Source organism: Abramis brama, assembly GCF_963993115.1.
Source record: "Abramis brama genome assembly, chromosome: 13".
In the NCBI taxonomy this organism is placed as follows: Eukaryota; Metazoa; Chordata; class Actinopteri; order Cypriniformes; family Leuciscidae; genus Abramis; species Abramis brama.
Genome location: NC_139975.1, coordinates 3,180,261 through 3,204,880, shown reverse-complemented (window position 1 = coordinate 3,204,880; position 24,620 = coordinate 3,180,261). Strand labels below are relative to the sequence as shown.

At 41.5% G+C, this 24,620-nt stretch overlaps 1 protein-coding gene across 1 annotated transcript in view; it reads right to left on the bottom strand.

Moving 5' to 3' along the window:
* The window catches only part of pigg (phosphatidylinositol glycan anchor biosynthesis class G (EMM blood group)), a 144,511-nt gene that overhangs the window by 37,871 nt on the left and 82,020 nt on the right, over positions 1 to 24,620 (bottom strand). Inside the window, exons 9-10 of the mRNA XM_084133084.1 lie at positions 23,357 to 23,763; positions 2,381 to 2,572 (exon numbers count right to left, since the gene is read on the bottom strand). Coding sequence (XP_083989210.1) covers positions 2,381 to 2,572; positions 23,357 to 23,763 — 599 coding nt within the window. The remainder of the gene's footprint in view (positions 1 to 2,380; positions 2,573 to 23,356; positions 23,764 to 24,620) is intronic.

Here is a 24,620-nt window from a genome sequence, read left to right as displayed (position 1 = left end):
CAATTCTTCAAAATTTTCCATGGAAGAAGATTTGAAATGGCATGAGAGTAAAATAAATTGTTCCATTTTTAGGTGAGCTACCCTTTTAAATGCACTAAAATCAACACTCATTAAGGGCAATGGCAGAAAGCGTGTGATGGAGAGGCAGAAAGCGAGGCGAGCGCGAGTCGAAGCGATGGGGTTGAAGTCAGCGGTCGTCTATTTAACAGGCGAGCCAGAGGTTGCCAGGGCAACATAAACAATGTCCCGCAGTGATTAATGAGTGTGAGAGTGAGTCCGGTGGCACAGGGTGGCAGTGCCAATTACCTCTCGCTCTCGTTCTCTCGGTCACATGGAGAGTGTGTAATGGGACACAGCCTGTGGCGCTGCACCGAGGCCAGGAGGTCAAAGATTTAATTAGGTGGGAGTAAATGTCAAGGGGAAGAGGCGAGCGGTGATATTTTGTCACAGGAGTCTGTGTGTGTGAAACTGTGTGTGTGTTCCTTAGAAAACTCTTTTTACTTTTACTTTTATGAGTGTGTGTGAAGATCTTAACTGGGGCTCTCTTAGGCCAGAAACACTCTACACAAGTACACAGATGCATACGAGTATAAATATGTATATGTACTGTGTGTAAACATACAGTATTTAATGAGTATTCCCGTATAACTCATTTCTAAATGACAACGATTCACTTTGGTCTATTATACCTTTGACAAAATCACAGCGAACGTTCAGATCTATAAGAGAGCCGTCGTCATGTATACAAGTATGAACCCGCTTCACACACAGTCTTTCAACCACACAGTGACATTTTTTCTATATTACCACAGAAGAACTGGGATAAAAGTGTATATATAGGATAAAAACACTGAGCAAGTCACCTTTTGAAAGTGACACGGCGCTTCAAATAACGATTGTATCGATTACATCGTTACACCAGTAGGTGGCGGCAAGTGACTGTGAGAAATGAATTCGTCATTGAATCATTCACTCAAGAGATTCGTTCAAAAACACTGATTCATCCAGTAATGAAACAATGAAGTACTTATAGACTCCTTTTCAGTTGGTAAACATAGTGACGTTTTTTTGTGGGCGGAGCTTAGGTGGTGGCAGAACGATCCCTCTGGCCGCTTCACTAACGTTTGTTAGCTTGTTTTTTAATAATGACTGGAGAAAATCCGATTTTATCTTAACGTGCAAGGTCACTCACTGTCCAGGACTGCAATTGTTATTTGCAAAAGTTAATTTTAACGGACATCCCAGATTGGCTGACCCGTACACGCCCAGTCAATGGATGGACGATCTGACAGGATTAACGTTAACGCTACCTCCGGTTGAGTGGCCTGACCTCTACACCGACCTGATAGAGAAACTGAGCGTAAAGAGAAACTGAGGGCATATATATATTTAGATGCCTATAACTGTACTAAATGCTCACGTACAAGACTTGTGTGGTAGCCTACAATCCGCAGTTCTGCCTAGCCAGTGCCAAGGCCAGACAGAAGACGACAATGTAACGAGTGACATTACGGTGCAATTTTAATGATGTGAATATTTTCTAGAAATAAAAATTCCAGATACAGCATATTCATTTTTTAACTATGTAGTCTATCTAGTCACAACCAATCAAAACAATGTATACAATTCATAGATGATTCACAAATAATCATAATCATTTAGAAAACATTATGTCTGTACTCCGTAAAATCTTGCACACAACAACACAATGACATTTAATAACAATAATAATAATTTAAGCTCCTTATTATGTAGCCGAATCTGTGCTGGTTTGTATTGGCCGCCTCCAGTTTTCCCTTTGTTTTGCCTCCAGCTAACGCCGTGACGTAACTGTGACGTCGGCTCGAAATTGGTCTATAAGTGCGTCATTGAATCATTCACTCAAACCATATTCTTAAAAATAATTCATTCAGATTCATTAAACTGCAGCAATTAACAATTTGTTAGAACCTCTTGTAAATAAAATTACATGTTTTTTTGTTATTTAGTCCGTTCATAATCGTGGGAGAATCGTGATCTCGGTTTGAAACCAAACATTTATGATTCTTTATTTATCCAGAATCATGCAACATTAATATATATTTGTCAGACAGTGTGATTTTTTTCCAGAAAAGTTAACAGAATCAGTCTGACTCATGCTAATGTGGTTTATCCAGTGTGTGTGTGTGATTTCTGTTAATAACGAGTTTAATCATTCCTAAACCAACCTTCACTCTCTAGAGTCGAGCTCTCACGTTAAAAACTCTCGACGTTTCTAAACTCACGGACAAAGTTAGTGGAGAAACTTCAGACAACAAACGATAATGAGGGGAGCTAATTTATTCACCATCTGACATTCAAGGAATATGTCAATACGATATTTAAATATCATCAAACTTACTTGGAGACGGTGCGGCTGCTGTGTTGCCATGGGAACAGGACGTTTCCGACAGCGGCGCGATAGCTGTAAACTCCCAGCATGCCGAGCGCCAGTGCGATCTTAGACACCAGCGAACAGTGACGCTGAACCAGGAGGAAGATCAGAACCAGAGACAACACCGACAACACCGAGAGGAAGGGCTTGTGATCCCCACTGAAACACACACACACACACACACACACACAGTGAATAAACAACAAGACAGACGTGTTCTCCTCACATATGCATGCACACAAACGTTGAATATAAAACAGCAGAAAGACAAACCCCATATGATTTGAACCTTAAACACGTACAGTATAACAGCATAAACAGACATGATGCAACACCTCTTCCATGTTAAGTTGGGTCTTTGTGCAATAACACACTTTGAATTTCTGTTCTACACACACACACACAGAAATCTCACTGATCCTCATATGCCGCAACTCAGAATTTCAAACTTCCTACATGGAAAAGTGCAATAGACGACAAGTTGTGACTTGGGAACTTGGAAAAGTACTCTGTCTGGGAGCTGCATGATTAATGATGCATGATAAGTTTCTACATTTCTAACCCAATATATATATATATATATATATATATATATATATATATATATATATATATAGAGAGAGAGAGAGAGAGAGAGAGAGAGAGAGAGAGAGAGAGAGATAATATTGTTTTTTCTATAATACACAACACTGACTGTTTACTTGTCCAGTGGTTTTGGTTCCAAAATATATTTTTTTCCCATTTATTTACCATGAACAAAACCACCCAGCTTCAAGAATAAATAAAATAAAATGAAATAAATAAAACATCTATGGAGAGTCCCCACAAATATAGTGAACCAGACTGACTGAGTGTGTGTGTGTATATGTATGTGTGTGTGTGTGTGTATATGTATGTATGTGTGTGTGTGTGTGTGTGTGTGTATGTGTGTATGTGTGTATATGTATGTGTGTGTGTGTGTGTATGTATATGTGTGTGTGTGTGTGTGTGTGTGTGTGTGTGCGTGTATATATATATGTATATGTGTGTGTATGTATATGTGTGTGTGTCTGTGTACGTGTGTGTACGTGTGTGTGTGTCTGTATGTATGTGTTTCTCTGTGTGTGTGTGTGTGTGTGTGTGTGTGTGTGTGTGTGTGTGTGTGTGTGTGTGTGTGTGTGTGTGTGTGTGAGAGAGAGAGTGTTCAGAATGCAGCTGGAGTGCTCCTCTCATCTAAGGTAATCAGGTGTGGGCCACAGAGGCCAGACGGAAAGGTGTGTGTACGTGTGTGTGTGTGTCAGCAGTGTGGACATGATGAGGTGTGTGTGTGAGTGTGTGTGTGAGAGCAGGTGTGTATGGAAGTAAAGGAAGGGTGAGTGCTAAAGGTGTGCATGAATGTGACACTGACATGAAGCCACAGAAACCAATGCTCATTACCACAGACAGACAGACAGAGAGAGAGAGAGAGAGAGAGAGAGAGAGAGAGAGAGAGAGAGAGAGAGAGAGAGAGAGAGAGAGTGTAATTCAGCACTGATATCGAATCTAAAGCATCACATTAAATGAAATGATGTTTTAGCTGAGTTGTGAGTTTGCAGCTGAGACTGGACAAATTTATATCAAGAAATGAATTAGAAAACAAATAGTTCCATGTTGCCAAGTACAAATGACTCATTTTAAGGCGACTCTTTTAATGAATCGGCTAAAAAATAACAAGTTCATGCTTTAAATCCGTCTAACAACTCGCTCTCACTGGGTGGCTTTTGAAATTGCATTACTTTTGTCACGTCCAACTCAGAAAGAAAATAAATAAGGCTCAAACTTCAGCAACTCCAGGGTTTGTGTGCTAATCAGTTCACCGACTATAACGACGGACTGACTGTCCATAAAACATCATAAAGTTAAACACAGCTTTGTCTAGAATTAAATAAACATGATACACTCTTACAAATAAAGGCATCTGTGGTTCCATGAAATCTTTCCATTCCACAAAAGGTTCTTCATAGTGAAAAAGGTTCTTTAGATTCCGAACCAAAAATGTAACGTTTTGGAACCTTTATTCTTTAAGAGTGTGTGTAACTAAACACGAGCAGTGATTTTATTTAGTGTATTACGTATAGGAAAGGAGAAAGGAGGCGAGAGAGCGAGACGAGGAACGAATGCGGCGCTGAAAGAGAACGGAAGAAAAGAAAGAGAAAGATGCAGACGGAGAGAGAAATGTTCCTCCTGATGCCAGTGACCCTGAGCATCTCTCTGCTCCTCATCTATCCTCTCTCAGACAGCCTGAAGAATACTAATGCATCTCACACACACACACACCTGTCTGCATAAGAGTGCATTTCAGGGTCGGGTTTCAAAGTAAGTGCAAGGGCATGCATGATCGTCTCAGATTGCTTCGGAGAGCGTATACGAGTACCTGGAAGTTCTCACGAGTTGCTCTGGTGTCGAGTAATGATGCTCATTAACTATGCCCCTCGATCCGAGCTGCACCAATCACATCGGGTTATCTGATATCGGCGGGCCAGAGGCGAGATGACGACAGCGCTGTGATGTCGAAGTCATTAGTAAACATTGCAAGATGGCTATGGATGAACACCAGTTGTTTGAAACGGCTTTGGCCGCTACAATGAACGAGTTAGACTTGGCTTTCTATCTAAAACATTTGCTCTTATCATCCGGTCGTGGTTGTATCTCGCTATTAGTGTTACTCGATCTAAGTGCTGTATTTGACACTATCGACCATAACATTCTTTTCAATAGACTCGAAAATTATGTTGGCATTAGTGGAATTGCATCAGCATGGTTTAAATCATACTTATCTGACCGTTATCAGTTTGTAGCAGTAAATGAAGAGATGTCTCATCGATCACAAGTTCAGTATGGCGTACCACAAGGCTCAGTACTAGGACCGTTGCTGTTCACTCTGTACATGCTACCCTCACACACACACACACACACACACACACACAGTACATGCTACCATTAGGAAATATCATTAGGAAGCATGGCATTAGCTTTCACTGTTATGCTGATGATACTCAGCTCTATATTTCTTCACACCCTGACGAAACTTACCAATTCACAAAATTAACGGAATGCATAGCTGATATAAAAAACTGGATGACTAGTAATTTCCTACTACTAAATTCTGAAAAAACAGAGATTCTAATTATTGGACAAAAAACTTCCTCACGTAATAATCTAGAATACTGTCTAACACTTGATGGCTGCTCTGTCAAGTCTTCGTCGTCGGTTAGGAACCTGGGTGTGTGTGTGTGTGTGTGTGTGCTCTTTGATACCAATCTTTCATTTGAAAGTCACGTCTAGTATCTGTAAAACCGCATTTTTCCATCTTAAAAATATATCTAAATTACGTCATATGCTCTCATTGACAAATGCGGAACAATTAGTCCATGCGTTCATGACCTCAAGGCTAGATTATTGTAATGCTCTACTGGGTGGTTGCCCTGCACGCTTAATAAACAAACTACAGCTGGTCCAAAACGCAGCAGCTCGAGTTCTTACCAGAACCAGGAAGTATGACCATATTAGCCCGGTTCTGTCAACACTGCATTGGCTCCCTATTAAATAGGGCTGGGAATCACTGGGTACGTCACGATACGATACGCGATACATTGTTCACGATACCGATAATATCACGATATGGCGATACTGCGATAATCGATATATTATCAGTAATAACTCATAATATATCATGTTTTAAGAAATAAAAATATATATTTTTTTAATTAGGAAAATGAATCTCCATTTCGTTTTTGGATGAAATACAATAACAAAAACAACTTGTGTCTTATCAGTTGCAACAAAACAGTCACAAACACTATTTTTGTTTTGCTGCAGATGATTTTTTTCACTCGGGAGAAATCGAGTGGAATCGGTGATGCTCGCATGGTCGCGGCTCGTAGCGTGTGAGAGGAATTACAAGCCGAGCCGAGCACGTTACAAGCACCTCCCGACCTCCCGATAATTTTTAAACATGTTTTTTCACCAGCTGTCCCCTATTGCCAAATCATACACAACCACGTCGATGGGGCTATACCTCAGTGGCAGCAACCATACAGCATGCGCATACACTGTCACTGTCACACACACACACACACACACACACACACACACACTTTTCTCTCTCTCTCTCTCCCATTCGCAACATGACGGTTTAGCGCGAAAGCCCACGTGATTGCTGCCGGCTCGGGATAAAATTCATGCAGGACAGTCGTGCCGTGTACCAGCTGCTTTGACGCGATTATCAGTTAAACTGATCTCACGACCTCCCGAGTGTCCGAACTCGCACCGTGTACGCCCGCCCTAACGGCTTTTAATATCGATAGCCTACTTGGCAAGAGCGCATCGAGAATCGATTGCGGGAGAAAATAGCGCGAGATATCGCCATATCGCTACTATTAAACATCGCATAAATTTAAAAATATTGCTGATTACTTACAAAGCACTAAATGGTTTAGCTCCCCAGTACTTGAGCGAGCGCTTAACGCATTATTATTAACTTTAGCTGGAAAATAACTTTATTAAAGAAACACTAGCCTATAAAGCCAAAACAATCTCTATTACATTAAATTATACGTTTGTCTCTGTAAAGCTGCTTTGAAACAATCTACATTGTTAAAAGCGCTATATAAATGAGGATGACTTGACTTGACTGACTTAAAACAGGAACAGAAGACGGTGCTCAAATCCTTCCTTTGCAAGAAGGACGTTTTTGCTGTTTTGCCGACCGGATACGGCAAGAGTATAATCTACCAGTTAGCTCCGCTGGTTGTGAAGGGTTACAAATTTAAGAATCTATTTCAAATATGTTTTAGATCTGCTTATCCTATTTCCTTACATAACATCACATAAAAAACTAAGGTGAACTATACTGTATTGGGCATTCAAGGTGAACATGAGGGCATCCATTTACTGATTAGATTTAACAATTTCCTTTAAAGGGGTTTTGTTAGTCTTTGATCTTTCTACTAAGAGTTGAACTATGTGTGAATGTTTACCTAGTCTTAGTTCTCGTGACCATGTGTTGTTTATACAATTTGGGGGGTACCATTATCTCAGTTGGGGGTAATTGCCTCTATTGTCTTTAGATGATTAGATTCAGTAGTCATCTCTAAGGCTGTGTGTAAGTTCAACACCTTTAAGGACAGCCCACTGAATTGCCTATAAAATACCATTTAAAGTTCCCACAGTCAGATAATGTTGGAAGTACTGCAGCAACGTACAGCGGAGTTCTCAATAAAGAATAACTTCTGTTGAACATGATCCCAACTGCCTCCTGGTCTTGCGTCGATGAAAGAAAACTTTACAACAGTAGCTAAGCGATAACTTGTTGTGATTGGTCGTAGTGTTATCCAATTGCGTGCAGTGAGATTTTCAAATGCATGCTTGGTGCCGCCCCTCGAGCTGGCCGATCTTCATTAGTCGACGCCAGACCATTAATCTTTCAGTTTTGGGTCTGGATTTTCAGGCTAGTATACGAGTGGAAAACACTTCAGTGTGAAGCTCATGTGCAAAATCTCGTGAGCTGCAGGCGTCATGTGTGTGTTCTTATGTTTACGCCACAGATCAAACATATTAAAAGATAATTGCGACTTTATTTCTCGCAATTGCGAGTTTACGTCTCTCAATTCTGACATCAATTGCGAGTTATAAAGTCCAATTCTAAGGAAAAAAAGACTTTATAACACGCAATTGCAACTTTATATCATGAAATTCTACTTTGTATCTTCCAATTGCATTTGTGTTAAAGTCAGAATTGCAAGTTTATTTCTCGCAAATGAGACTTTATATCACGCAATTCTGACTTTATATCACGCAATTCTGACTTTATATCACGCAATTCTGACTTTATAACACACAATTCTGACTTTATAACACACAATTCTGACTTTATAACACACAATTGTGAGAAAACAAGCTTCCATGCGTTATTGATGTTTCAAAAGAAAGTCCATATAAAATGTTATAAGACTCAGCACTGAGAAGTCGTCAAAATGGAAGACAAAGTGAGAGAGATTAATAACAAATAGTGCATGTTATTCAATACCGAAAACCACCGTTAAAAAACAATTTCAAGGGATAGTTCATACAATATAGATATTTTAACTAAAGATATTTAACTAAATAACTCCATTGACAGTCAGAATGCTCCTCTTATGATACAGCTCACTAGGTTTTAAAAATGTCCCAGCATGCACCTTTCAGTCAAACACACGTTCACACACACACACACACACGACCCTCACGAGAACAAGACGTTCGCTCTCAAGACCGTCTGGTTTCCGACAGGAGACATGATTAGTCTCTCATTCCCAGCAGAATACATTAATTCGGTTGATTTCTCTCCTGTGAAGCGGGTCATTCTCAGACGACACACTCTATAATACACATATGCACACACAAAAAACACATATCGCAACATTCAGCCTTTGTTGACCACGACCGCACACACGACACCGGCGTCCAGACCTGTCAGTTCAGACTAAACCTGGAAATGAAGCTCGCCTCCATTACAACAGCAAACATTTACTCAGCAGGACTTCTGAATGAACACTACGCCACGCTCATCCAATTAGACTCTGCAAACAATAACGCTGACATATCGCAGAAATAAGAAAGCTGCGTTTCTTACGAGTAAAGCCGGATGATACCAGAGAAGGTCAGCGCAGAACAATAACAGACCTGTCAATCTGAGAAATACGAGCAAGCGGAAAAAAGGATAATTATTTTATTTGTGAAAAGCATTCTGAAGTCTAAAGTTCGGCTCAAGTGTCAACCGTGTCTTATTACTATTAAAATCTTTCGAATGTGATTTTGTGCGCATCAGCCACATGCTTAAAATATTCATCTTTGTCATCATGAGTTCTGGAATCCGGTGCATGGATTGAACACTATTTCTGGCTTTCTATTTTCCAAGTGTGCATCCATGCATGATTTATGGGGTGAATCATAAAAACATTTCTTTGCCAAACGAAAGAGCAGTTTTTGACACTCCACTTTCTGAGTTAAAGGGGTCATGATATGAGAAATCAAATATGCCTTGATCTATTGACTTATAAGAGGTCTTTGTACCTTTAAGTTTCATCGCTTAACACATCCTCCTCATTATAAGGCAAGGCAAGTTTATTTATATTGCACATTTCATACACTATGGCAATTCAAAGTGCTTTACAGAAAGCAATTTATATTAATCACAAAATAAAAGCAAGGGATTTAGGTAGGAAGGTAGGACTGGGATTTGGTTGAGGGTTAGTTGCATGTAATTATGCATAATTTACTGTTATTACTATGGTAAGTACATGTAACATATGTAACAAATGACACTGTAAAATAAAGTGTAACCCAGATCGCTGTAGAGTCTCAGTTAAAGCTGCTCATGAACCAATCATCTCTTCCTTCTAGTTCATTTATAGCACCAAATAAACATGAATGAACATCAGAAGGAATGTTGTTTTAACCGTGGACAGACGTCAGCGACGCGACTGCGAGATGCGTCAAAATCAATCAAAACCCACAGCCAATCAGAACAGCGTGTGGGCGGAGTCAGCCAATCAGAACAGCGTGTGGGCGGAGTCTCGCGGCACCAGAGAGTAATCTTGACGGCACTCGCAAGAAAATGGATAAGTAGCTAGAATCAATTTCACAAATATTACACCATTTAAACATTATTAAAAATACATAGGCTACTGAGTTACTAAAACAATCTTTGTCAAAGAATACACTTGTTTGTTCACAGTTTGAACGTTCTTGTTTCCATTTGTTTAATTTGAAGATCTGAGGTGAATTATCCATTGTTGCTTTTACAGCTTCAAAGCTGGAGCACTAAATGATATTCAGAGTCACATGACATGCTTTTAACATTAAATAAAGCACATAAACAGCACCTGAGATTATCATCGCCACACTTTGTGTTTGTTGTTCCAGCGCGACGTCGCAGAAAAAATAGAAACCGTTCCTAAAATAGAATCGTCGGACAAAAACTCTGACTAACATAGAAAATATAGCTTTTATCGCGCGTTGTGGCGCGTGTAGTTATAGGACACGTTGTTAGAGTGAACCCTTGGTATTTCTAGCTGATGTGATCCTATGATCTGAGTGATCTGTTGGGTTTATATTCAGTGAGCATATCTGCAATGTATTGAGGTCCTAGGCCATTAAATGATTTATATACCAGTAATAATACTTTAAAATCAATCCTAAATGTAACTGGGAGCCAGTGTAAAGACCTGAGGACTGGTGTGATGTGTTCATATGTTCTGGTTCTGCTCAGCGTTATATGAGCTGACACTTATGGTGTTTTTGGGAAGGCCAGTGAGGAGTCCATTACAATAATCCTGTAATCCTGCTGGTGATGAAAGCATGAAGTTTCTCTAAGTCTTGTCTGGAAACAAAGCATCTAATTCTTGCAATATTGAGATGATAGTATATGCTGATTTAGTTATTGCTTTGACATGACTACTGAAACTAAGGTCTGACTCCAGAATCACACCGAGATTCCTGAGTTAATTTTTAGTTGTCTGACCCCTAGGCCGTGTGTCCACCAAAGCGTGTTTTCAATTGCTTTTAATGGGAGCGCCGCATTTTTAAAACGCCATGAGCGTAACGAAGCGCTTCAGCGTGAAAAAACCGCTCAGCGCCTTCGTTACGATGGATCTAATAATGTTTATGGATGAGTGAATACACTGATGTGTTTAGCATGACTGTGGAATGAAGCGGCGCGAGTGCTAATGAGAGACAGATCTCAGCGCCACACGCGAGTCCCGCGGATATAAAGGAACGAGGACATTTCATTCTACCGAACTAACTTACCCGCTAGTGCTGAATAACACTCACACAGGGCAGTTTATTAGACGAATGAAACTTGTGAGGGAACGCAGCGCTGTTTCACTTGCTCTACACTATCACACTAAACTGCATTTGAGTGTGTTAAAGTTATAATGTTATTCTGTGTGTTAGTTTGTCTGTATGAGACTAGCAGTGAGCGAGATCAACATTAGCATAACATACTGATCATATTCTAACATTTCATCATGTTGAGCTGTATAACATTGATTAGTTTTATGTACATTAGCTCACCTCTACATTTGCACGTCTCTGTCAAGTCTAAGTTAGTCGCGGACGCTAGCTCTCGGCATCTCGAAAACGCCACGCTGATATTGATCCTCATTTTAGTTCTCCTTTTGTCCCAAAGTCTGCTTGCCATGATCCATAATGTTTGAACGAAACAACAACAGCGTGAGCGCGCCGCTAGACGTAACGCAGTTGTCCATGTCTGTCGCCATGGTTACTATGGGGCAATTCCATGCAAAACTGTCACATCCATAACGCCAACTAAATGCCATGGTTACTATGGCAGAACGAGCAGAAACCAGGGATAACGCGGATATTACGTCATTGACAGGCGACACTGAACAGGGACGAGCCGTTATTTAAAACTGGAATTCCTCTGAAATTAAAAATCATTGGGAACTTTTGGGATGTTGTAAGTACACAACTGCAGGAAATATATCGCACTGTGCGAGTGACTTTTGGATATTTTCTTACAAAAATCGTACATATTGTAGCTTTAATGTTGTTCATGTTTCTGTTTATAATATTTGAGCAGAAAGTCTGTCTAGCTCTGCCTAGTTCCGCATTGAAAGCGTGAAGGCTGTCTGTATAGATGTTATAATGGACTCATGTTTTGTCCTCCGCCACATGCGCTCTGCTTTTCTGCATTGTCTGCTCATATTCTGCACTGCTGTTGAGTTTCTCCAAGGTGCTTTTAGTCTGCCAGTCTTCTCCCTGACTTTCACAGGAGCAATATCATCAATCACACTTTTAACTTTTGAGTCAAAGGACTCAAGGAGAGAATCAACAGAGTCCGCAGATGTGCTTGGTGTTAAGGTTATAGCCTTCATAAATAGTACACTAGTGTTCTCATTTAAGCATTTCTTCTTGACAGACACAGATCTAGCTTCAATAGGAGAGATCAATATATCAAAGAAAATACAGAAATGATCAGACAGTGCTACATCCTTAATAACAATCGATGAAATGTTTAGACCCTGATACGTAAATCTAGAGTGTGGGTCTGTGTTGAATCAGATCAAAAGTATTTAGAACAGATATGATTTCTTTTGCCATATTGGGTTTCTGCATTATCTATGTGAATATTAAAATCCCCAGCAATAGCAAAGCTATAATTTAATAAACAAAGGATTTATTTAATCAAGGCTCGTTTTGATATTACAGGATCTGTAATGTCACACAGGTAAATACATTTGCATATGCCCGCCTCCAGAGCAAGACATCGACCAATAGTTATACATCGTCGCATCATAGGCCCCGCCCACTGGCGTTCAGTCGCCGAAAAAATGGACGAATGAAAGAGTGAAAGAACGTTCGTCCGGTTTAAACTGGTTTGTGTCTCTCTATAGACTTAAGAGAGTCAGAAACAAGTGGATGGTTTATTTTAATGGCGTCCCGGATCACGGCAGAGGATTATATGTTTGTTCGGAGCATTTGACCACAGTGAAACGGAGAGTTCACAAAGAAACTGTTGTTGACAGATGAAGCAGAGACTGTGTTGAATCTGACAGACGCATCACAAACCGTAAGTATGATTTCATAATGCTTTGTTTGTAAATGATGGTTTTATATGGATAATGTTTTGATAATTTTATCACTTTTGTCGACTTAAATGTGCTATATAAATCAATAAAACTAAAACTAAAACTAAACTAAACTAAGCTTGATACAGTTTCCTGTGCAATGATGTTAGCCAATCATAACAGGCCGTTTACTGACACGCTTAAAGAAGCCGTCCCTTCATTTCGGACAGAGGATCAGAATGAGGTATGAAAACAATCAATTTTAAATGGGTGGTATAATGCCCTTTTCACAAGATGTAAAATAAGTAAGTGTGTATGTGAAGTTTAAGCTCAAAATACCCCACAGATATTTTTATATAGCATGTTAAAGTTGTCACTTTTTGAGGGTGAGCAAAAACGCACATTTTTTTGTGTCTGTCTCTTTAAATGCAAATGAGCTGCTGCTCCCGGCACAGGGGGCGGAGCTTCAAGAGCTTGTGTCATTTTACCCGGGAGGAATGTGGTGTAGTCTCTACCAGCCGTTTGTTGTAGTCCTTAAAAAGTGATTTCTGTAAAAGCAAATATCTCCCTTTGCTTTGAACTTTGAGCGTCGTAACTTTGCAGATGTTGTTTATGATCAAACAGCAACATTACACACTAACTAAAGTTAGAAAAGTCAAATCATAATCAACCACCCCTTTAAGCATTATATATTTGTTTTTTGTGTGCACATTTTTTTATTGAAATTGACATGTCATGACAACTTTAAAGTGCAGAGAAAAGCGAGACTGAAGGTGCATCAGTTTTTAAAATGCATAAACCTAAAAAAAATCAAGTAATAATGAATTTAGGCTCATCTGAGGTAGACGACAATTCAAGAGTTTAGATGCTGGTCAATTTGATGAATGAATATAAAGTTAAAGTTATATAAATTTTTTTTTTAAGACTATAAAAGTCTTTACTGTGACTTTTGACTTTTTAGTGCCTCCTTGCTGAATAAAAGTATAAATAAAAAATAAAAATAAAAATAATCTATAAATCTTTCTGGAAAAGCATAATTCACAGGCTTGAGATGAAGTGTTGTTCACAGCTGTGCTCTATTTGCATTAGTAACAGATCTAAGAGAGCGAGCGTTTCTCGCAGAGATAATGCAGATTCCTCCCGAAGGGCTCGTTTCAGCCGGGTAATCAAATATTAATTAGTGCAAACTAAAACAATAATATGAGCCGGCGAATCCCAAACATAGAAACACACATCTAAAAAAAAACAAAAAAAAACTAGCTGGAATAAAAAGATCAAAGCATCAAAACAAGAGCCAAAACTCTTCATTCAATATTCCAATCAATAACTTTTTTTTAAAACTAAGTTAAACTTACATAAACACAAACTCTGTCCTCACAGGAATAGTTCATCCAAAAATAAAACGTGTTAGAATTTAATAAATAAAAAAAAATATTTTTCTAAGCAGAGTTATTTTAGTTTTTAGTTTAGTTTTATAAGTAGCTTTTATTTTTATAACTTTAGTATTTAAGTTAATTTTAGTTACATTTTTTGTCATTTCATCATGTGCTTTAGTCATTTTATTAGTTTTTATTTTTTTAAAAATTCAATATTGCTATTTAGGTTTATTTCAGTTTTATTTCCAGATAATAATTTAAACATTTCTAAATTTCAATTTAGGATTTTCAACTAATATATATAATTTCAGCTTTATTTCAATGAAGAGAAATGTTTTTAATAGTTAACATAACTTCTAAGTTTCTAAGCAATTAAATTAGACTAGCCAAGGCCAAAAACACATTTCATTTGTATGAAAGAAACGCAGCTTTTCAACATTTCACTGAAGACAGAAAGTCATGTGGTTTTGCAGGGACATGAACTATTCCTTTAAGCTCAGTTCAATTATCTCAGACGATTCCCGCATCAGTTGACTCGCTCTCATGCGTTGTGTGCTTTAAACATAATCATAATAAAAGCTGTCTGCGCTGAGATTCATTACCGCACGTATAATTATGAGCTCCATATATGTAATGAGAAATCTGGCGATGGACGCTTTAAACGACAAGGACAGAAAATCCTGTAACCCTGGATTCAGAGACTCTGGCACATGTCCATCTCTCCTGTACGAATGCAGAGATTTATTACCACCGCAATAATTATTCTTCATCAGAGCTGGCGAGCGAGGGGGAGAGAGAGAGAGAGAGAGATAGAGGGGGAGAGAGAGAGAGAGAGAGAGAGAGAGAGAGGGAGAGAGAGAGGGAGAGAGGGAGAGAGAGAGAGAGAGAGAGAGAGAGAGAGAGAGAGAGAGAGGGAGAGAGAGAGAGAGAGAGAGAGAGAGAGGGGGAGAGAGAGAGGGAGAGAGAGAGAGAGAGAGAGAGAGAGAGAGAGAGAGAGAGAGAGGGAGAGAGAGAGGGAGAGAGAGAGAGAGAGGGGGAGAGAGAGAGGGAGAGAGAGAGAGAGAGGGAGAGAGAGAGAGAGAGAGAGAGAGAGGGGAGAGAGAGGGAGAGGGAGCGAGAGAGAGAGAGAGAGAGAGAGGGAGAGAGAGAGAGAGGGAGCGAGAGAGAGAGGTTTTTTAGACCTTTTATGTACAGAAGGTGATGCACTTAAGAAATGAGAGCGATCGATCCATGATATCATCAGAGAAGACACATTAATGTAAAGCCTGCTTGAGTGTATTGTTATAACTCTATAAACACTCCAGACACAGACTGAAAGGGCACCGATTTCTATTCTCCGGGTATGAGTGTATAATGTTTATATGTATGAATATATTGATTCCTAAACTGCTATTAAAGCTATGATTCCTGTAATTCCGACTGTAGATCACAGCACTGGGTCACATGGGTCGACTCCCAGGGAAAGCAAGAACTGATCAGATGTGCATCTAGAAGCTGCTTTGGGAAAAAAGCTTCTGCCAAATGTAAATTTTATACAGCAAGGATGCATTAAATTGACAGTAAAGTAGTTATAATGTTTAAAAAAATCAATTTAAAATAAATGCTGTTCTTTTGTACTTTCAGTGAATCAAATAAAATCAAATAAAAATGTATGATGGTTTCCACTAAAATATGAAGCAGCACAACTGTTTTCAACACTGATAATAATCATAAATGTTTCTTGAGCATCAAATCATCATATTAGAATGATTTCTGAAGGATCATGTGACACTGAAGACTGGAGTAATGATGCTGAAAATTCAGCTTTGATCACAGGAATAAATTACACTTTACTAGATATTCACATAGAAAACGGCTATATTAAATTCTAATAATATTGCAAAATTGTTACTGTATTTTTGATCACATAAATGCAGCCTTGGTGAGCAGAAGAGACTTGATCAAGACAGAAATGAGTGTAGACTTAATTTTTATCCATGCAAAAGTACATGGCATTTCATTTTCCTGACATTAAAATAATCAGATCTGCTAGTCGTGGAAATCAAGTTTACTAGGAGAGTAAAGTCAGCCAATCAGAGCTCGGCACAGCATGAAAGTGCTCGCTATTTTTGTTGCAATATTTATCAGTTGGACATATGGGCGGGAAGTGATGTCGTCTGACGCTGAGAAAAGAGTAAAAAACATGCTCATAAATTACTTATTTACAATTCAAGAAACCTCATTACAAGAGCACTTCAGGGGAAACAAATTAAACGCTATAAAACTAAAGCGTTTGGGCCCTTGCAACTGTTTTATGTCAAAAAATAAAATAAAATCGGACTCTTCCTTTAATTCAGGCTAAATGTTAACGTTTAAATAACTATATTTAAATCCAAACAGGGATAAAGTTGCTAAATAGAGAGCAAAAAAAACAAAATGCAAGTGAAACTTCCCAGGATTGTTGGCAAATTCTGTCAGCTTATTTTCTCTGGAGGGTTTTTGCACGAGACCAAGCTGGGTTTTGATTGGCTGACGGGTCGGGTCCCGGCTAATGGGGCAGAATAACTCTGGCACAGAGCGGCGCCGGGACCATCTGTCTGTGCCAGACTTCCAGAGACTCACGGACCACAGCACACAGGAGAGAGCGGAGGCAATCGCCCGGGTGAAGTGTGTTTAGACGCTGGGAGTTTGGAGGATATTTATCAAACAAATCTGGGCTTTTGGTCAGTTGACAAATTTCCAGTTCACAAACAGAAGAGAAAGCAAACAGTTTAGTCATTGTTTTTAATCACTCGCAAGTTTTTGCAGTTACTTATGCTTGGATGCGTGAATGTTGATTATTTTCCTCATATTCTCCATTGTTGCGGCTCCTCTCTTCCCAGTCTGTCAGTAACGCTCTGTTTAGTTCCTGTCTCTATGAAGCCCCTCCTTCTGAAAAGCACACTGTGCTCTGATTGGTCGGCTGGAGCAGTGTGTTGTGATTGGTCGAGCGCTTCGAGTGTGTTTGGGAAATGTCCCGCCCCTTCTCATAACCGCCAGTTTAACACACTACTAACTAACTCAACCAGGCCCCGCCCCTTTATTCTGCGCATTAATTATTATAATGAGGAATATTGTGACGTGTTCGTTCCCGGAAGAAACTCAAGACTACAATGGAGGCGTTTCAGGAGTTCAGAAACACTGACACTGATATAGAGAAGAACTGTGGGACTTTGCAGAGCTTTATCATGATCAAACAGCAACATTACACACTGAAGACAGATGAAGATGTGAAGAAAGCAGAATAGCTCCTCTTTAAACAGTTCTGCGGTGCGACAAAAGAATCTTGAAACGAGCCTGAAAGATCATTAAAAAGTCAGCTAATTAAAATGCTTAATAAAAGGGGCGAATACATTAAAATGTCTTTTATAGTGTAGCAATTAGTCCTCTTTTCATAAATCAATCTTTTGATTAGTCTGCAGGCAGTCTTCATACGAGCCCGAGAGTCCAGAGTCCTCAAACAGTCTGAGAGATTCAGAGGAACATTAATCGCCTGATGTCTGACTGTACTTACAGTCTTCTGAAGTCATAGTTCTGTTTGAAGAACAGACCAGACCACTCGATATTCACTAATATTCTTCCACAGCAGCTCGAAAAATTAAATATGGTGCTCATAGCCCAGATCTGACATCATGACTCGGTTATGAAGCATGTGAGAATGACGACAATATTTCAGTTGAGAGGAAGATTAGCAGTGAATAATAACTGAAATATTGGTCTAAAGTTAGAAAGAACAAAAGAAATAATGAGAGAACCAACATAAAAGCAAAAAGAACGAACTGAACAAGAGAAAGAATGACAAAAAGAACAAGAAACAATTAACCAAAGAATGGAAAAAATGGAGAAAGTAAATAAAGACAGAACAAACAAATAAACAACTGAACAATCAAAAGAATTAACAAATTAATGAAAGAATATAAACAGTGTTTATATCTATGACGTCGAGCTAGGTGATTTCGGCTCCTCAGCTCCACTCACGCCCCGCCTGTTTGCCTATTTTCTGTTATCCGGGAGTGACGCAAGGCCAAGATGGCGACGGCCGACTCCGCCCACTTTAGGCTTCAAAAATGCTCTTCAGAAACCTACGGGTGACGTCACGGACACTACGTCCATATTTTTTTACAGTCTATGGTTATTACATGCAAGCGTGTTTGATTTATGGACCAAGTTTTCGGACACCATTCCAGGGGGCGCTGTCGAGCCCCCCTGCCACGCCTGGGTACCAGCTTCAGTTCGGCCCTGATGGCCGCAGGTTCTGACGTGTGTGCAAAATTTCAAGAGATTTTGAGCATGTTAAGGGCCCCAAAAGTAGCAAAAAGGCAGAAAAAAAATAAATAAAAATAATAATAATCCTTACGGAAACAATAGGGCCTTCACCCTTTCAGGGCTTGGGCCCTAATAAACAACAAACAAATAAACAACTGAGCGAACAAACGAATAAAACAATGAATGAAAGATTGTATAAAAGAAACAAACAAGTGTTTCAAACTAAACAAAACGTAAAAAAGAAAATGTTTAAATCATAATTTTTTCAATTAATAAATAATTTATATATATATATATATATATATATATATATATATATATATATATATTAGGGCTGTCAAGCATCTGAGTATCATGAGTGTCTAATGCTTATACTACAGCTGATTCAAGTACAATATATATATATATATATACACAGTATATGGAACATTAGACACTCTGTACTTCTGTCATGTGAGTTTCTGCCCATGTAGAGTGTTTTCATTTCGGTTAGTTCACAATGGCAGTGATTCACTGATTGACATTATTACTGGGACCCGAGTCTTCTCCAGTGGGAGATGATGACCTGAGCAACACACACCGCTAGACGTGACACAGCTGATCAGAGATCTGCTGTCACACAGTTGAACACTGCATTCAAGAAGAGACTAGAGGAACCAGCAGCGACCCGACAACCTGTGGAGATCAGTCTCAGTCAGTGTGAACACACCATTACTGCCCAGTGCAGACCGACACACACACACACCCCTCAGCTCATCCTCAGACCGACACACACCATCCTCAGACCAACACACACACACACCCCTCAGCTCATCCTCAGACCGACACACACACACCCCCTCAGCTCATCCTCAGACCGACACACACACACCTCAGCTCATCCTCAGACCGACACACACACACACCCCCTCAGCTCATCCTCAGACCGACACACACACACACCTCAGCTCATCCTCAGACCGACACACACACACACCTCAGCTCATCCTCAGACCGACACACACACATACCCCTCAGCTCATCCTCAGACCGACACACACACACACCCCCTCAGCTCATCCTCAGACCGACACACACACACACCTCAGCTCATCCTCAGACCGACACACACACATACCCCTCAGCTCATCCTCAGACCGACACACACACATACCCCTCAGCTCATCCTCAGACCGACACACACACACACCCCCTCAGCTCATCCTCAGACTGACACACACCATCCTCAGACCGACACACACACACACACCTCAGCTCATGCTCAGATCAGCTCATCCTCAGACCGACACACACACACACCTCAGCTCATCCTCAGACCGACACACACACACACACCCCCTCAGCTCATCCTCAGACCGACACACACACACACCTCAGCTCATCCTCAGACCGACACACACACATACCCCTCAGCTCATCCTCAGACCGACACACACACATACCCCTCAGCTCATCCTCAGACCGACACACACACATACCCCTCAGCTCATCCTCAGACCGACACACACACATACCCCTCAGCTCATCCTCAGACCGACACACACCATCCTCAGACCGACACACACACACACACACACACACACACACACACCTCAGCTCATGCTCAGATCAGCTCATCCTCAGACCGACACACACACACACACACCTCAGCTCATCCTCAGACCGACACACACACACACCCCCTCAGCTCATCCTCAGACCGACACACACACACACCTCAGCTCATCCTCAGACCGACACACACACATACCCCTCACCTCATCCTCAGACCGACACACACACACACCTCAGCTCATCCTCAGACCGACACACACACACACCTCAGCTCATCCTCAGACCGACACACACACATACCCCTCAGCTCATCCTCAGAACGACACACACACATACCCCTCAGCTCATCCTCAGACCGACACACACACACACCGCCTCAGCTCATCCTCAGACCGACACACACCATCCTCAGACCGACACACACACACACACACACACACACACACACACACACACACACACACACCTCAGCTCATGCTCAGATCAGCTCATCCTCAGACCGACACACACCATCCTCAGACCAACACACACACACACCTCAGCTCATGCTCAGATCAGCTCATCCTCAGACCGACACACACACACACACACCTCAGCTCATCCTCAGACCGACACACACACACACCTCAGCTCATCCTCAGACCGACACACACAGCTCATCCTCAGACCGACACACACACACACACCTCAGCTCATCCTCAGACCGACACACACCATCCTCAGACCAACACACACACACACACACACGCCTCAGCTCATCCTCAGACCGACACACACACCTCAGCTCATCCTCAGACCGACACACACACACACACACACTCTCTCACACACACCTCAGCTCATCCTCAGACCGACACACACACACCTCAGCTCATCCTCAGACCGACACACACACACCTCAGCTCATCCTCAGACCGACACACACACACACCTCAGCTCATCCTCAGACCGACACACACACACACACCTCAGTTCATCCTCAGACCGACACACACACACACCTCAGCTCATCCTCAGACCGACACACAGACACACACACACACCTCAGCTCATCCTCAGACCGACACACAGTCACACACACACCTCAGCTTACCCTCAGACTGACACACACACACACCTCAGCTCATCCTCAGACCGACACACACACACACACACACACACACCTCAGCTCATCCGCAAACATCACTCAAAACACTTATATTAGTTCCTGTGCCTTTAATCGGATTTTAGCTTTTATTTTGGCTTCCAAATGAGGAACACAGTGTGTGTCTTCACTCCTCAAAAAAAGCCCAAACGTAACATCCATATCAGTCAAATCACGTCAGCTGACTGTTGTAAAGAGCAGTCTACTGTGAGACATGCGTGATCATAAAAGAGCAATCAAAAGCACATTATTAAACCGCGAAAGAACTGAGAACTGGGACGGAGCAAAACACGGACAAGCAAAGTAAACTTACACGACTAAACCGTCAAACACAGAAACATGTCAAAATGACACTATTCACGTAAACACAGTCGTTCGTGTCTTAAGTGAACATAAACAGGAGAAAATCAGATGTGTGTCAGTGGGAGAACAGATGGGTTACAGGTATCTTCTGACACTTTAAACGAAAGTTTGGATAAATATTAAAAAACCTGTCAAAACAGAAAAGTCTAAGTATTATTTCTGAGAACTCCTCAGTGATATTAATGCTGTTCTCAACACTCCTCAATCAACTCGTCTGGAGTTTCTGTTGAGATGCGAGAAAACATCTCACTTCCCTCTGCTCATCCATCAACACTGCTGTGGGCTCTGCTGTTTTTAACCAGTTCGAGTCGGTGTGTCTTTTCTTTGAATCCCTTCAGCACAGATTCAGAAACTGTTTGATGTTTTTAATGACCTGTTACTAGACTCGGGTCAGGTGACTGCGGTTCTCATTCTCAGAGATCTTACGGCTGCATCTGACACTGTAGACCACAGCATCTTGACTTCTCCTTTAGAGTGTTGTGTTGGCATTAAGCGCACTGTAATGCTGCAAAGAGATGTTGATCACATGACAACCGTTAACTAATCAGATGTCTTAATGAATGAAACTGCTCGCACCTGTTGTTGAGTTTGTTGTGTTGCTCTCCCTGACGAAGGCATGGGATTGAATGTGTGAGAGTGAGTGAGTGAGTGAGTGAGTCAGTGAGTGTGTGAGTACGTGTGTGTGTGTGTGTGTGAGTGAGTGAGTGTGAGTGTCAGTGAGTGTGTGAGTGTGTGTGTGAGTGAGTGAGTGAGTGAGTGAGTGTTTGCGTCGGTGAGTGAGAGTGTGCGTGTGTGTGTGAGAGAGTGAGTGAGTGAGTGTGTGTGAGTGAGTCTGTGTGTGTGTGTGAGAGAGTGAGTGAGTGAGTGTGTGTGAGTGAGTCTGTGTGTGTGTGTGAGTGAGTGAGAGTACGTGAGTGAGTGAGTGTGTGAGTCAGTGAGTGTGTGAGTGAGTGTTTGCGTCAGTGAGTGAGTGAGTGTGTGTGTGTGTGTGTGTGTGAGTGAGTATGTGAGTGAGTGAGTCAATGAGTGAGTATGTGAGTGAGTGAGTGAGTGTGAACGTGTGTGTGTGTGTGTGTGAGTGAGCGAGTGCATGAGTGAGTACGTGTGTGTGTGAGTAAGTGTGAACGTGTGTGTGTGTGTGTGTGTGAGTGAGTGTGTGTGAGAGTCAGTGAGTGAGTGAATGTGAGTGAGTGAGTACGTGTGTGTGTGTGTGTGAGTGAGTGTGTACGTGTGTGTGTGTGAGTGAGTCAGTGAGTGAGTGTGAGTGAGTGAGTGTGAACGTGTGTGTGTGAGTGATTGAGTGAGTGTGTGAGTCAGTGAGTGAGTCAGTGAGTGAGTGTGAACGTGTGTGTGTGAGTGATTGAGTGAGTGTGTGAGTCAGTGAGTGAGTCAGTGAGTGAGTGTGTGAGTCAGTGAGTGAGTGAGTGAGTGTGTGAGTCAGTAAGTGAGTCAGTGAGTGAGTGTGTGAGTGAGTGAGTGAGTGAGTGAGTGAGTGAGTGAGTGTGTGAGTGAGTGAGTGAGTGTGAGTGAGTGTGTGTGTGTTTGCATTGGTGTGTGGTGGTTAAGTGTTTGCAGAACAGTTAGTCCACATCACAACCCAAAACCAACCGTGATTTGCTTCTCTTCTCACCTGTTGAGCCAGTGTCCGAAGTCGGGCAGGTGCGCCCACTGCACCCCGGTGTGGTTGAGTGCCCTCAGCAGGCGACAGCAGGCCAGGGTCATCAGCGGGGTCACGAGGGCCAGCCACTTCTCCCATCCCGAACTCATTCCCAAACTCGCCCATTCCTCGTCCTCTTCCTCTCCTTTTCCTCTTGGCTCCCGGAAGAACTTCCCGTCCACTTCCTCTCCTCTTCCTCTCTGCTCCCGGAAGTACTTCCGGCACACGTCCTGGAAGACGGCCAGGCACAGCGTGTTGAGAAGGAAGTACCAGGTCTGGTGTTCCTCCTCGATGAAGCTGCTGGAGGCCAAACTGAGTGTGTGACCGACCGTCCCGATCAGCAACAGAGTGTCCAACTCCGACAGAGTCCAGGCACAACCCTAGAACGAGACGGAGACGGGATACACACACATTAGTCATGGCACAAACATACGGAGGAACCTTTTATAGTTCCTACAACTATTGGCGGAAGTTCCCGGATTTTGGTGTGTTCGCACCGCAGAAACTAGGAATGATTTTAGCTCTAGGAACTCCTTTTGGAGGAACTAATTGAGCTCCTACTTCAGAGTCAGTCTAAACCAGCACTATAGGAACTATCCGTGATGTTAGTGTTAAAATAGAAAATAGAAAACCATCCGAGTGACTTTAGAATAAATGCGTTTATGATGCATGTAACAAACAAATACACTGTGCAGTTTCTTCTCCTATTGGATCGTCACACTTTTACATGCATCACAAACATACGAAGACGTATGGCGTCTTCCATACAGACAGAGGTTTGCAGAAACTCTAAAATAAATCAATACTAGGAGTCAGATGTGAAGGAGCGAGAGAGAGAGAGAGAGAGAGAGAGAGAGAGAGAGAGAGAGAAATGGAGTGGAAAAGGTGAAGCGGTGGGAGTTGAAAAGGGCAAAAACCACAAATAAGCAAAACATCTGACGATGTGTGACGGTAAAACACAGCTGACACTGAAGTCACTGCTGTCCAACACTGGGAAACAACTCTACAGACAACACTTTGATGTGTAGAGCCCTGACCTAACACACACACACACACACACACACACACACACACACACACACACAGAGCTGAGAAAGCATGTTGTGACTGTTGCTGAGTGCAGGGCTGCTGGAAGCAGAGCAGTACTGACTCAAAGCTAACAGACTCACACGCACACACACACACATCATACAGAATGAGTTTTTTTGAAAATATAATAATGCATATAGTTTTGTGA